We start from the raw sequence: 13362 nt of genomic DNA on the forward strand, positions 1-13362 counted from the left end.
CATCTCCACATGTTACTCTTACCTTCAGGCCTTTGTTTCTTCTACCACTGCAGCTTGAATAGGCCAACTCTACCACCCTCCTCCTACTCCTTCCTTCTTTCACTTCCTCCCAGAAGCCTTCCCTTACCTCCAGTCCAGGGTAGGCTCCCCCTCCCCATGCTCCCACAGTAGCCTCTACGTCCCCCATTACAGCCCTACATTGTTCCAGAAAAGTTTCATTCCCTGGCTCCTCCACTAAGCTCTAAGCCCCACCATGGCAGAGACTGTGCTTTGCCTGCCACTGCTCTCCAAGGAACACCCAGGACCTAGCCCAGTACCTGCCACGTGGTTGGCACTCACAATACCTGTTGAATGAAGGACGAGAAGGAAGGAAAGACAAGAAGTGAAGAGTTACCAATGAGTAGACCAGAGCTCAGGCCCAATACAATAGAGATTCCCATCAGTAAAGCCAGAGATTCAGGGTGCCTGGCTGGCTCAGTCAGTAGAACATGTGACTCTTGATCTCAGGGTCATGCATTCAAGCCCCAAGCTGGGCATAGAGCCTACTTAAAAAAAAAGAAAAAAGAAAAAAAAAGCCAGGGATTCTCTGACCCAATGTCCACCTCCAGCTGAGTTTGAACAAGATCTATGATGTGCTCCAGGGTGCCCAAGAGCCTGTTTATTTAGTATTCAAGGTGTCAGCTAAAGGTCTGTGTATGGCACTAAATTCTACATAAAGAGTAAGCTCATTTTCTTAAAATCAAAATATTTCCTGGGTGAAATGTAAACGCAGTTTCATTCTCAGAACAGAACCAGTCCAGAGGCTCTAGTATTGACCTCCTCCCTTAGATTTTTCCTGAGCTAGTCATGGAACAGGGCACAAACACAAAGGCTGTGGAATGGAAACATCCTCCACCTTCTAGGGAGTCTAGATGAAGAGCCTCGACACATCCTAGAAGCTAGGGAGAAAACAGAGGTCCTGAAGGTGGCACTTCCACACATCTCCCAAGTCCAAAAGTATATCCACATATCCTTCTGCATCCCACCCAGCATGCCCTGCTTCTCAGGAGGCTTTCCTTGCCTCCCTAAGTTGTGAAGAAGCCACCCTCTGCCTTATGCTCAGCCTCTTGCAATCAGTCTATGGTTTCCTCCACCAGGTACACTTTGATCCACTAGACTCAGACCAAAGTTCCCTTCAATGGGGAGGGGTGGGGCAAGAGCTTCTTCTCATCCTATGTGTTAAAAAAAAATGCAGCCTAGCTTTGGAGTGTACCTCAAGGATCTTTCCTAGAGGTACCCCATCTACCTCCCTGACCACATGGTTTTACCTGAGGGAAGAGAGCCCGACTCAAAGTAAAAAAAAAAAAAAATTAACAATAACAATAAAATTAAAAAGAGAGAGAATAAAAAATTGAGCTTTAGGGCACTGAAATCCTGGGGTAGCAAGCTGTGGAAGGAAAATAAACCGTTTCCCTAGTCCCCACATAATACCCTTCTGAGTCAAAATGATCTGGCTAGTTGGAATACTGAATTCCTAAGAGATTATTAGCATTACAGCCCTGGTGCCCCTTGATCCAGACCAAATATTTATATATTAATTTCAGTCTGAATTCCTTTCTCATTTTTCCACACACCTCTCCTCCCTCCCTCATCCAAAGCCTCCCCTCCTTTGGATGGACCCAGAAAGCATAATGCTAAATGAAATAAATCGGACAGAGAAAGATAAATACTGTGTGATCTCACTTATATGTGGAATCTAAAAACCAAAACAAACGAATAAACAGGATAAGACTCATAGATATAAGAAACAAATGATTGGTTATTGGAAGAGGGACAGAGTGGGGCGGGGGCATGAAATAAGTGAAGGGGATTAAAAGGTACAAACTTCCAGTTACAAAATAAATAAGTCATGGGGATGTAAGGTAAAGCATAGGGAATATACTCAACAATATCAACATAACTTTGCATGGTGACAGATGGTAACTAAACATCATGGGGATCATTTCATAATGTATAAAAATATCAAATCATGTACCCCTGAAATTAATAGGATATTGTCTGTCAATTATACTTCAATAAAAAAACAACAACAACAACCACCCACAGCCTTTTCTCCTTGCTCCTGCAAGACAGAGCTCCAAGTAACCGTCCTTAGGGAAGTTTTCTCTATGCCCCAGTCAGAAAGTCTCTATTCCCACCTGCTTCCTCAGCACTGTACTTGCAACCTTATTATTAAGTTTGTAATCTGCTTTGAATTATGTATGCTGTTTGCATGTTTTCTCTCCCACAGACAGTAAACTGCCAGAGGGCAAGGACACTGTATTTACATCTATTCCCTACAGCACTTGCATAGTATTTTACACATACATGCTCCATAACATTTGCTGAAATCGACCTTGTGGAATGGAGACAAGTTAGCTCTGGCTTAAAATGCAAGAGATACGGGGCGCTTGGGTGGCTCAGTCGGTTAAGCGTCCGACTTCTGCTCCGGTCATGATCTCACAGTTCATGAGTTTAAGCCCCATATCAGGCTCCGTGTTCACAGCTTGGAGCCTGGAGCCTGCTTTGGATTCTGTGTCTCCCTCTCTCTCTGCTCCTCCCCTTCTTGCATTCTGTCTCTGCCTCTCTCTCAAAAATAAATAAACATTAAAAGAACACTTTTTTTAAATGCAGGATATCCATCAGCTGATGAATGAATAAACAAAATGTGGTATATCCATACAATGGACTACTATATAGGAATAAAAAGGAATAAAGTACTGATACATGCTATTCAACATGGCTAAAACTCACAGATATTATGCTAAGTGAAAAAGACCAATCACAAAAAAAAAAAAAAAGCAAAAAACAAAAACACCAAGACAACACATGTTGTATAATCTCCTTTACATAAAATATCTCAAAAGCGGAAAACTATAGAGACAGAGAGCAGAGTAGTGGTTGCCTATTGCTGAGGGGGGTGGGGAAAAAGGAGTGCCTGCTCACATCAGTGTGCGAGCGCTGCCTTCACAAAGTACCACAAACTGAATGGCTTAAAAAACAAATTTATTATCTCACAGTTCTGGAGGCTAGAAGTCTAAGATCAAGGGGTTGGCTGAGGCATGCTTCCTCTGAAAGTTTTAGGGAAGGATCTGCTCCAGGCCTCTCTTCCAGCTTCTGGTAGTTCCTTGGTTTATTCCATGACCTCAGTCTTCACACAGTGTTCTCCCTGTGTGCATGCCTGTGGCCAAATTTCCCCTTTTTATAAGGACACCAGTCATATTGGATTATCCCAGTATGATTTCATTTTAACTGATTAAATCCACAATGACTGTATTTCCAAATAAGGTTGTTCTGAGGTCCTGGGGGCTAGGACTTCAACATGTGAATTTCGGGGACACATTCAACCCATAACACTGCTAATGGCTTCTTTTTGGAGTGATGAAATGTTCAAAAGCTAGGACATGTGGGGTTATACAACTCTAAAAAACATTCAGTTGTATATTTTAAATAGATAAACTATATGGTTTATGAGTTATTTATCAATAAAGCTTTTTTTAAAAAATGAAAGGAGAGTTGGGTTTGAAGAGTGTGCCCAAGCTCAAAACTCGACCCATTGGTGAGAGTGTGTGAAAAGTTGGCTCCACAAGGGCTGTAGGATGTAACTTAGAGGGAAGTCAAAGGCAATGTGCGTTTATCCACGTGTTCCACATAAAGTCCCCTGATCCAGTGATTGAAACCTAGAAGGTGATCCTCTAGAAGTACCTTCCAAAGAATACAGGGGCGTTCACTTCAGCACTGTTTGTAAAAATGAAAAAAAAGAAGAAACAGCATGAATGCCTACCCATATGGGGTAATTAAGTTAATTCTGGCATCTTTATCATTATTGAATCTGGACGATGGGCATATGGGGATTCATTATATTATTCTACTTCCGTATGCATTTGATAACTTTTCATTATAAGAAATTTACAATTACGCCATATATATACAATTTAATATCACATAGCCATTAAAAATTACCTGATAAAAAATCATCTGATAAATTTCATGGAAATGTGTCTATAATATGCTCTCATATTCTGCTGCATGACTATAAAAAGGTACAGCCTTCGGGGGTAGAAGCTGTGGAGTGAAAGGTACAACTGATCAAAATCCAAACCATTTTAAACGTATATGCTAAATGACCTTGCAACTCTACCTGTAGGTATCAATCCTACAGAAATGCTAGCAAGTGTTCTTAAAGATAACGTGTAAGCTAATTACTGCAGCATTACTTGAAAGAGCAAGAATTGGAAACCTAACTGTCCATTAATAAGGATATTAATTTTGATCTATCCATTTAGTGGAATCCTATGTCACCATTAAAAAGAATGAGACAGACCTATAAATATGCTAATATGAAAAGATACTGAAGATAAATAATAAAAAAGCAAATTACAGAATAATATATACAGTATGATCTCATTTATTTTGAAACTCTATTTCTTGTGTAATTTTTTTCTAGAATTTATTATCAAAGTTTTCAAGCACTCCAAAACTTTCTTGTGTAAATTTTTTTAATGATTTGATGATTGTCCATGCTATATTTCCAACTGAAAAAAATTTGTAAAACTGAGGATGTAGTATAACCCTATTTGGGTAAATTTACATGGAGATTTACAAAGGGCTTTAAAAAATCTATGTAAGATACTAAGTTCAGCATCAATGTGCACACGCTGGATGCCGGCTATCGTCATGACCTTAAGGTAAACAGCCTGATGGTAAAGGGATCCTTAAACTCAAGAATCAACTCTGACTTCCTCCAAGTGCATTACTTCCCTTTGCTCTGACAAGGGTCCATCTAAGGCCAACAGGGCAGCTGACAGCTTCCTCCCATTCATTTTACCCCGTGCTCCTGCTGAAGGGCCGCCAGGAGAAATAAGCTTGAGACAAAAGAAAACCATGGACATCCTTCCTGGCTACACAGGCAGCCCTGGCTGTGGATCCCTGGAAGGAGATAGAGCCAGAACCGGCAAACAAATCCTGACCTCCATATCGGACAGTTCAGGGTTTTGCCAAGGGAGTGGCTGGGCACTGATTCTGCAGGCACAGAAAAGAGGTACAGTTTGGCTGGCTAGAGAACCCTACAAAGCTGTATTCTTGAGATACAGTTAGGTCAAACTGGGCATGCCTGGAGAGCAGAAGTGAATTTCCTCTCAGGGGCAATGGGTTCTAAGGTCAACTCCTCCAAATTACATTTGGAAACCAACCCAGGGGAATTCCCTCTTACTTCATTCTTAACTGTTTTTCCGACCCTGAGAATTACAAATAATAGCGACTATTTATTACACTTTCATGGTGCACCAGGCCTTGTGCACATCCTCTAAGAGCATTACGTTATTGAACTCACACAACATCCAGCGAGGTGGCCACTATTATTAGCCCCATTAAGTGGATGAGAAAACTGAGACTCAACAAGCTTACGTCATCAGTGGGTGCAAAGAGCCAAGCTCTAAATCCATACCATACACTGAAATCCAGATCCTAATCAAGGCCTAGGACAGACAGAAGGAAAGGGAAGAGGGAAGGTAGAATGGGGAAGTAATGCCAGTTCTAACTGAGATAGAACATATCGAGCAAGGGCAAGGCATCTGAGAAGCAATACAAGGCCATGGCTAAGAGCCTGGGCTTTGAAATCAAACAGATCTAGCTTCACATCCTGGCTCTGCCCTTCCAACCCAGGTGACCTTGAGCAAGTCACACTGTTCCGTGTCTCAAGGTCTCCATCTGCCAAATAAGGCTAATACAGGTACCTACACCTCAGAGTTGTTGTGAGGATTCACTTAGATGAACCACATAGAGACCTCTGAACAGTGCCTGCTATGTAAGCATCTTTTACATGGTAACAGCGATAATTACCATGGTTGTTGACACCATTATTAATATCTGACCACCATTCCTCAGCCAGAAGTTACCTGAAGGCAGACTGAGCATCAGAGTACATGACCTGGAACTTAGGAAATGCTGATAAGTAATAACCACACAACACTATTTCTCAATATGTTTTTCTCTTGTCGCTTCATGCATGAAGACAGTCACAGGGGCCATGTGCAATGCTATGCATTACCAAGGCACTTTAGAAAACATTTGTTCTTGATTTTGCATTAATGAAAGTTAGTGTGTATTGAAACCTGCTTGTTATGTGCTAGGCACTGTACTGAGCACCTCCTAATACATTACCATTAAACTCATGAGCCCTGGGTATTCATTTCCTGTGGTTGCTGTATATTACCATAAACTTGGTGGCTTTAAACATTACAGGAAATTTTTCTTTCCCGATTTTGGAGGCCAGAAGAATGAAATCCGTCTTACATGGGAACTGTAGATGAAATCCATCTCAGTCTACAAAGCTACAGTTGGAAACAACATCTCCAACAGGACCACTGAGCCAAAATCAAGGTGACAACAGGCCTGCACTCCCCCTGGGAGATTCCATTCCTTGCCCCATCAAGCTTCCAGTGGCTGCCTGCATTCCATGGCTTGTGGCCACGTTACTCCAGTCTCTACCTCCATGGTTATACACTGCCTTCTCCTGTCTACGATCAAGTCTCCCTCTGCCTCCCTCTTATAAATGTATTTGTGATTTCACTGAGGGCCGCCTAGATAATCCAGGATAATCTCCCCTTCTCAAGATCTTTAATTTATTCGCATTTACAAAGACTCTTTTTTTGCCATATAAAGTAACATAGTCTCATGTTCCCAGGATTAGAATGTGAATATGTTGGGATGGGGAGCAATTTTCAATTTACCTCACCCTGCAATGAAGGTATTAATATCTATTTTCTATGCATGTGGTAGAATATAGTAAGAGGCAGATGGTTCTGAGTTTGGCTCCTGGCTCTGCCTGACATTGGGTAAATTACTTAAACATCCTTACACTTGAGTTTCCTTATTCATAAAATATGAATAACAATAATACCTCCTTCAAAGGGTTGCCATGAGGATTAAATAGAACAGTGTGTGAAGTGTCTCTGCACAGTGACTGGCTCTCAGCAAATGCTAACCAAGGACTGAGTATTATTATGAATATAGATAAAGAAAATATTCAGAAGGCAGGTGACTTGCCAAAGGCCACCTAACCGGGAAGTGTCGGTGCCTGGAACTGAATGTGGGTCTCTGTGCACCAAAGCCTGAGTCTGTTCTACTCTATGGATTATGATGTTCTGGGTGTATGGGCTCACTCGCGGCCTTCAGAATCAACACTTCTAGGTTATTTCAATGCCAGATGCTCCCCGATACTCTCTTCTGGCAACTGTATAGCTACCTCCCTTCAGATCAGCTCTCCTAATTACTGAAACTAAATTTATGCAACGGACCCTAAGAAAGCGGTATCAAGTCTCCAGTCATTTAGAAATAATAAAGACGCTGCTTATGTGAGAATTTGGCTTGCAAAAAGATCACATCAGATTGGCTGGCGATCCATTCAGTCTGCAACTCTAGGGGTTCTGGGCAACGTGGGAGTTGTAGATGAAATACATCTCCGTCTACAAAACTACAACTGGAAACTACATCTCCAGCAGGACCACAGGTGTCTCTGGGGCAAGGTGCCTAGTGTAGTACTTGGAATTTGTATCCGCTTCTGCCTCCGCTGCCTCAGAGTCAACGCAGCAGGGTTACTGGAGTTCCTGGTACTTCAGAAAACATTTGAAGAAGACTGCAGACACTTACAGGCAGCTCTCATCAAATTCTGGTGTCCCCGCCCATCCACTCAACCATTTCCTCAGCACCAGCTTCCTTCAGTTATTCAGTCTCAGCTGTGGGGAATGGGGAGCCCAGCTGCATGCCGAGTTTGGAAAAACATTTTGAATACTTTAGATCTGCCAAATACTTGGTTAAAGAACGATATCCTCTAATTTCTTAAGCCATGTGTATTTTAAGTGAAATGTAATCCATATGTCTGTTGACTCATTTAAATGCAACTCAGTGAAGCATGGTTTACCAAGCGGACTGGGATAGCATCTAAGCCTTTCTTAAGCTGGTCTTTGATCCAGGGAAATTGAAGTTTGCCAACAACAAATGAAGCTCCTGACAATAGAGGGTCAGACAGAGCTGTCCTTTATCCTAGATAAGATGTTAAAGTCTACTCTCAACTGAAGAGGAAGCTGGGAAGGTGGAGAGAGCAGAGAGCACAGTGGCCTGGGTGTATTCAGGGTTTTGGTCTGGATCAGCTATATATTTCTCCCAGGCCTCCTTGGAAGGGAAGTGTGGCACTAAGAGGTGCTTAACTAATCCAGCCTGTCTCTTACTGAAAAACTCCTTTCCTGATTGCTAATTCTCCCCTTCTCCAACCCTCCAGTATTATATAATTCAAATAGAATTGAGGGGAAAAAGGAGAAAACTAGGGCACTAGATCACTCCATTAGCAGTGAATGTTAATTTTCCAGGTTGTCACCTCTTTCCCAAGCCAAAATCTAAATCTTATCATCATTTGGACTCAAGGAAAGACAGTATACCGAGGAAATTAAGAGTTCCAGAATGTGCTCAAGAGACCAGCAGGGAGAAGTACATGGCCAAAGGTCCTCTGGGCAGAGTGCCCACTAGATGAGCTACTCATGTGCTTTTGAAGGTGACCTTGTAACCTAGTGATCCTGCCCTTGGGTGCAACCCAATGAGCATCGAGCATCCTGCAAGCTGATTCAACAGTTCAGTGGGCTCTCCTCTTGGGAAAAAGTGCAGAAAGGAGAAGGGGGTGAACCAAAGCCTACATGTCCTGGAGGTGTTCATCTCCCTAGATGCTTACAGCTAAGGAAGAGTCCATTTGATTTCAGCAAACAGATTTTTGTCCAATACAGTTTCTGGGTTGATGAGGCAGTCCTCAGGGTATGGGGGAAATTATATGCAGAAAAAATGTTACGGATTTATGACTCAAAATTTTGGGTTGTGAAAATAACAGCCTATAATTTCTTCCCTGTTGTTTCCCTTTTCCTGTTTATGTTGCCTAAACGGTGAGTCCTGAGCTGAAAGTTCAAACTCTACTTCAAGGTCTGTGGTTTTGGGGCACTTGCTTTTATCCCACTGCCTTATTTTCAAGGATGTTTCTTTAACTGGAGAGCAAACTCCCTAAGGAAGGGACTTATTTTCCATTTTTCTACTTATACCACATCCTTTAAATATGTAGTGAAGGAAAAAGCTCTTAGAGCCCAATGGGGACAAAATCCCCATTTTACAGATGAGAAAATTGAGGCCCAGGAGAGCCAATTGGCTTATTGTTCACCTCTACATCATGTGTCTCTGAGCTCAGTACTCTCTCCACCGGACCGCTATGCCTCAATCGCAAGTAAGATTCTCTTAATAACACTATGCACCAACATTTGCAAATCAAGTGTAGATGTGTGAGTTAATGTAAAAGAACATAATATACACTTTATTGGAGTAGAGTACTACTTCAGACATACAGTTAAGTCTAAATAAACAAGCATGGAACAATGTATATAGTATAATCTCATTTCTGCTCCTCCCTCCCCAACAAAAATAGCAGCCGGTATATGTGTTTCTGTGCAACTGTGTTTATGCATATCTGTGCACGTGTTCTCACACACACAGAAAAGGTCCTGGGTAGGCCCACCAAAGAGTGGATTCACCTTGAGCCTGTGAGGCTCTCGTTCCTTAACTTACCATATTTTGGTATTGCTAAATGTTTTACCATGAGCATGTACTGCTTTTGCAATTAAAAAACCATGAGCAAGAGATAATAGTAGCTGCCATTTACTGAGTATGGAATATAAGCCAGGCACAATGCTGGGCCCTTTACACATACCATCTCATTTCATCCTCCCTATGGCTCATGGCACAGCACTATCATTATACCCTGGATAGGGAAACTGAGACTTAAAGAGAATACACAGTTAGTTAAGTAGCAGAGCCAGGATCTGAACCCAGAACTGTCGAACATGAAAGCCATATTGTGGTTAGCCCTACAATGTCACTCCTTTTCACTTGCACTTTATAAAAGATGTGTGTCTCCCATGGGCATACAGCCATTTATCCTGAGTTGCTTCACAGCAGGAAAAGGCTGCCAGTTGTGACGTTATTGAACTAAGGCAACTCTCAGTGTCTGAGCTGAAAGCCTGTTTGCTACACCCCGACTCTCCCGGCCCACCCCCTGCTCCTCCATCCCCACCATTCTTGGAAATCTCTCCATGTGTGAATTCCATTAAAGGCCTGCTCACTGCTATTTTGGGCCATGCATTAGCACATGGGCTTTGACTTGATGGGAGAAGGCCAGACACCTCAGGATGATGAAAAATAAATTAGAAATGTCCTCTCCCTTCCCTCAGAATCCCAGAAGCCCTTGCCCACAGTCCTTGCCCTGGGAGGCCTCAGAATCCAATATGTGGGGAAATGTATGGGGATGGAGGAAGCCTTCATAACCTATCAGGATTTAAACTTGGCTGTTGCTTCTCCTTGGAATTGTCATCTCTTAGCTGTCCACATGGCTCACTTCCTCACCTCCTTTAGGTCTTCACCCCAATATCAAAACACCACCAAAGCCTTTTCTGACTGCCATTCTGAAAAGCACCTCCGTCCTGACCCCTCCTGCCTCCCCCAACTTTGTTTCCTCCATAGCACTTGTCATCGGACATACCACAGTTTACTTGTTTACTTGTGTACTGTTCTTGCCACTAGAATATAAGCTCCATAGGGCAGAACTGTTCTGTTCACCCAGCCATGTCCCCAGTACCAACACTGGTGCCTGCAATGCTGCAGGTACATAATAGATGCATGACAGTGAATGAATCGGTGGGGGATATGAAGAACCAGAGACTGAGAAGTCACCAGGCATAGGGCCTAGCTTCCCCTCAAATATCACGGGATTACAAAAACTTTAACACAGCAATTTGAAAAATCAGAAAAGCATCATTCCCCCACTTCCCCCAGCTCCCCTCCCCCCCCCCCAGCTGTTTTGAATCCAGATTCACAAGCACCATGAATGAGAAGGCTTTGGGAAATAAACACACTAGGAAGTCGTGTGCAGTTAGAGTTCCGCTTGCTAACACATGTTCAAAAACAAAAAACCCAATTTGGACGAAAATAGCAGGAAGCTGTCCCCTAGGGATACCTGGTGAGGTCATATTGTTTGGCTCTGCTGCTTCCATTTTTGTCAAGCCTCCTGCCTTCTGCCAACTCAAGGAGGCCAGGAACCACATCCAGCACCCCCCGCCCCCACCCCTGCTGTTCACTGGGAAACCAAAGAGCTGCCTGGAGTAGCAGACAGTAGAGCTGTGTGCCAGGCTCTCCTCTGGAACCTCTCAGTGTGGGACAATAAAAATCACAACAGTGGTTGATCACCATGTGTTTTATAAGCACTTCACAAGCACCACCTCATTCAGTCCTCACAATCACCCTAAGAAGTTAGTCAGTGTCACATTCTGCATTTTATAGATAAGGGCACTGAGTTTCCAAAAGTGGCAACAATTTGCCCCAGGTTACACAGCTCGTAAGCCGAACCTGGATTTCTGTGACTCTAGAACCAAGCCAAGAACACAAATGATCCTACTTTCACCTCTCTCATTTACTTGCTGTGTGACCTTAGACAAGTGCCTAACCCTCTCTGATTCAAAGTTTCTACAACCACACATAAGACGGTTGCACTCAGTGTTTTTCTAAGATGTCTTTCTGCTCTAACTTTCAATGACCTCTTGCACAGGTTCCAAAACATGAGGGAAGGATGACTCCTGGGATCCCATTTACCCATGACATCACCCCATCACTTGTACTACCCAGAGGAAGTTGAAGGCCCAAATGCTTCACTTGGGGCCAAATAGGACAGATGAGGCTCAGGTGGCAATAGCAAATATTCAGATTAGAGCTGGAAGGCTGGGGTCATGGGAAGCTAAAGCAGGCTCCTGAGAGACAGTCAAGAACAGACCCTCTGAAGGCATTTCCTGCAGGACGAAAGGAAGACAATGCAAGAGAAATCCCAGTCATGCAGAGCCTATGCCTTCTGAGGACATAGCCAGCCAAATCTGCTCCAGGGAAATGGGACAAAAGGAACCCATTCTTGGGGTGGTTTCACTGTAGGAGGAAAGTAGCAAAAATGTTTGAGTTGCCCATCTGTTTAGCTTCCCGAAGGCCACCATATATATATACTGGAGACAGAGGAAAGGTGTGGATGAAGTCCATTACTGTACATGCTGCTTAAGGCATACATTTGCCACACTTCCAACACCACTCACCCTCCTTTGCAAGTGTCCAAAGCCCAAATTTGGAATAATTTATATTCTTGCTTTCCACCCAAGCTCAGCAGCCATTCCCATCCTTCTGGATACGGGAAGGTCCCTATCCATCCCTTTCTTGGCAGTGATGCATTTGATTACTCATCTGCTTCTAGGGGACTCAAGAGGCTGCCAAGAGGAGGCAGGCAGTTCCCTGAGCCATTCAGCCTTATCTGTGAGGTCTGTGAGGCAGAACTGGTTAGTGGGAAAACACCAAAGGCCTCAGCATCCCCCAGCCAAGTGAGCAGAGCTCTCCAGTGGCCAAGCAGATTGGGAATGTCGAAAAAGCAGCCATGCTTTATGTCTATTCACCTGCTCAATAACATGAATCAAGATACAACTGCACTTGATGGCAAATCAATGTGGAAATATTCCTGAGCCAGGCAGCCACCCAAGATGAATGAGGTTAGGAAGATGGAAGAATCAGCCTGATTAAGCCGGGGACTGCTGACCATGCCCTTATTGGCAGAATCTCAGACTTAGCTGACCCAGAACAGATGGAGCAGCCCGCGTGTGAGGTGCAAAATCCCAGAACACTCCACCCTGCCTCTCTGCTCTCTGCTGTTTTCCTCTAATCTCCTTCACTTCCTGCCATGCGCTGTGCTGGAGCTAGTAAGACAGCTGCCAAAGTCCTCCAGTCCATCCCTCCCTTTGTCTCTCTCTCTCCCTCTCTCTCTCTCTCTCTCTCTCTCTCTCTCTCACACACACACACACACACACACACACACACGCCCCTGTGAGCCTGCAGTGAACTCTAAGAGCCCCAGAAATACAACCAGAGGAAATTCAAGGAAGACGTTAAACGGTCCAGTAATTTCACAGCAAATCAAGAGACTGTAGATATGCTGTCTTTGCAAGACATTCCCTACAAAGGAACCACAGATTGAGAGCCTGGGTCATTTAACAAACTGCTTCTTTCCAAAACAATGGCACCTGCATCCGGCGTTGACAGGGAAGTGAATTGTTTCATTTTAGACAAGGAAGAGTCCACTTACTCATTCTTCTTTAGGTCCACGATGAATTCTTGCCCCTCAGCCATTACCCTGAGCTCAGCTTTGAGTGGATGCTAGAAGCAACAACAAAAGAATGTCAGTTCCTAAAAGCAGGGACAAGGCTCCCAGGAACAGACACAGGATCCAGCACAGTG

At 43.5% G+C, this 13362-nt stretch overlaps 1 protein-coding gene across 1 annotated transcript in view; it reads right to left on the reverse strand.

Annotated features, from left to right (window-relative positions):
• The window catches only part of ADAM19 (ADAM metallopeptidase domain 19), an 81051-nt gene that overhangs the window by 60058 nt on the left and 7631 nt on the right, over positions 1–13362 (reverse strand). Inside the window, exon 3 of the mRNA XM_040443273.1 lies at positions 13211–13281. Coding sequence (XP_040299207.1) covers positions 13211–13281 — 71 coding nt within the window. The remainder of the gene's footprint in view (positions 1–13210; positions 13282–13362) is intronic.

The sequence above is a fragment of the Herpailurus yagouaroundi genome, unplaced genomic scaffold (genome assembly GCF_014898765.1).
Source record: "Herpailurus yagouaroundi ecotype Mexico unplaced genomic scaffold, PumYag 29, whole genome shotgun sequence".
NCBI lineage: Eukaryota > Metazoa > Chordata > Mammalia > Carnivora > Felidae > Herpailurus > Herpailurus yagouaroundi.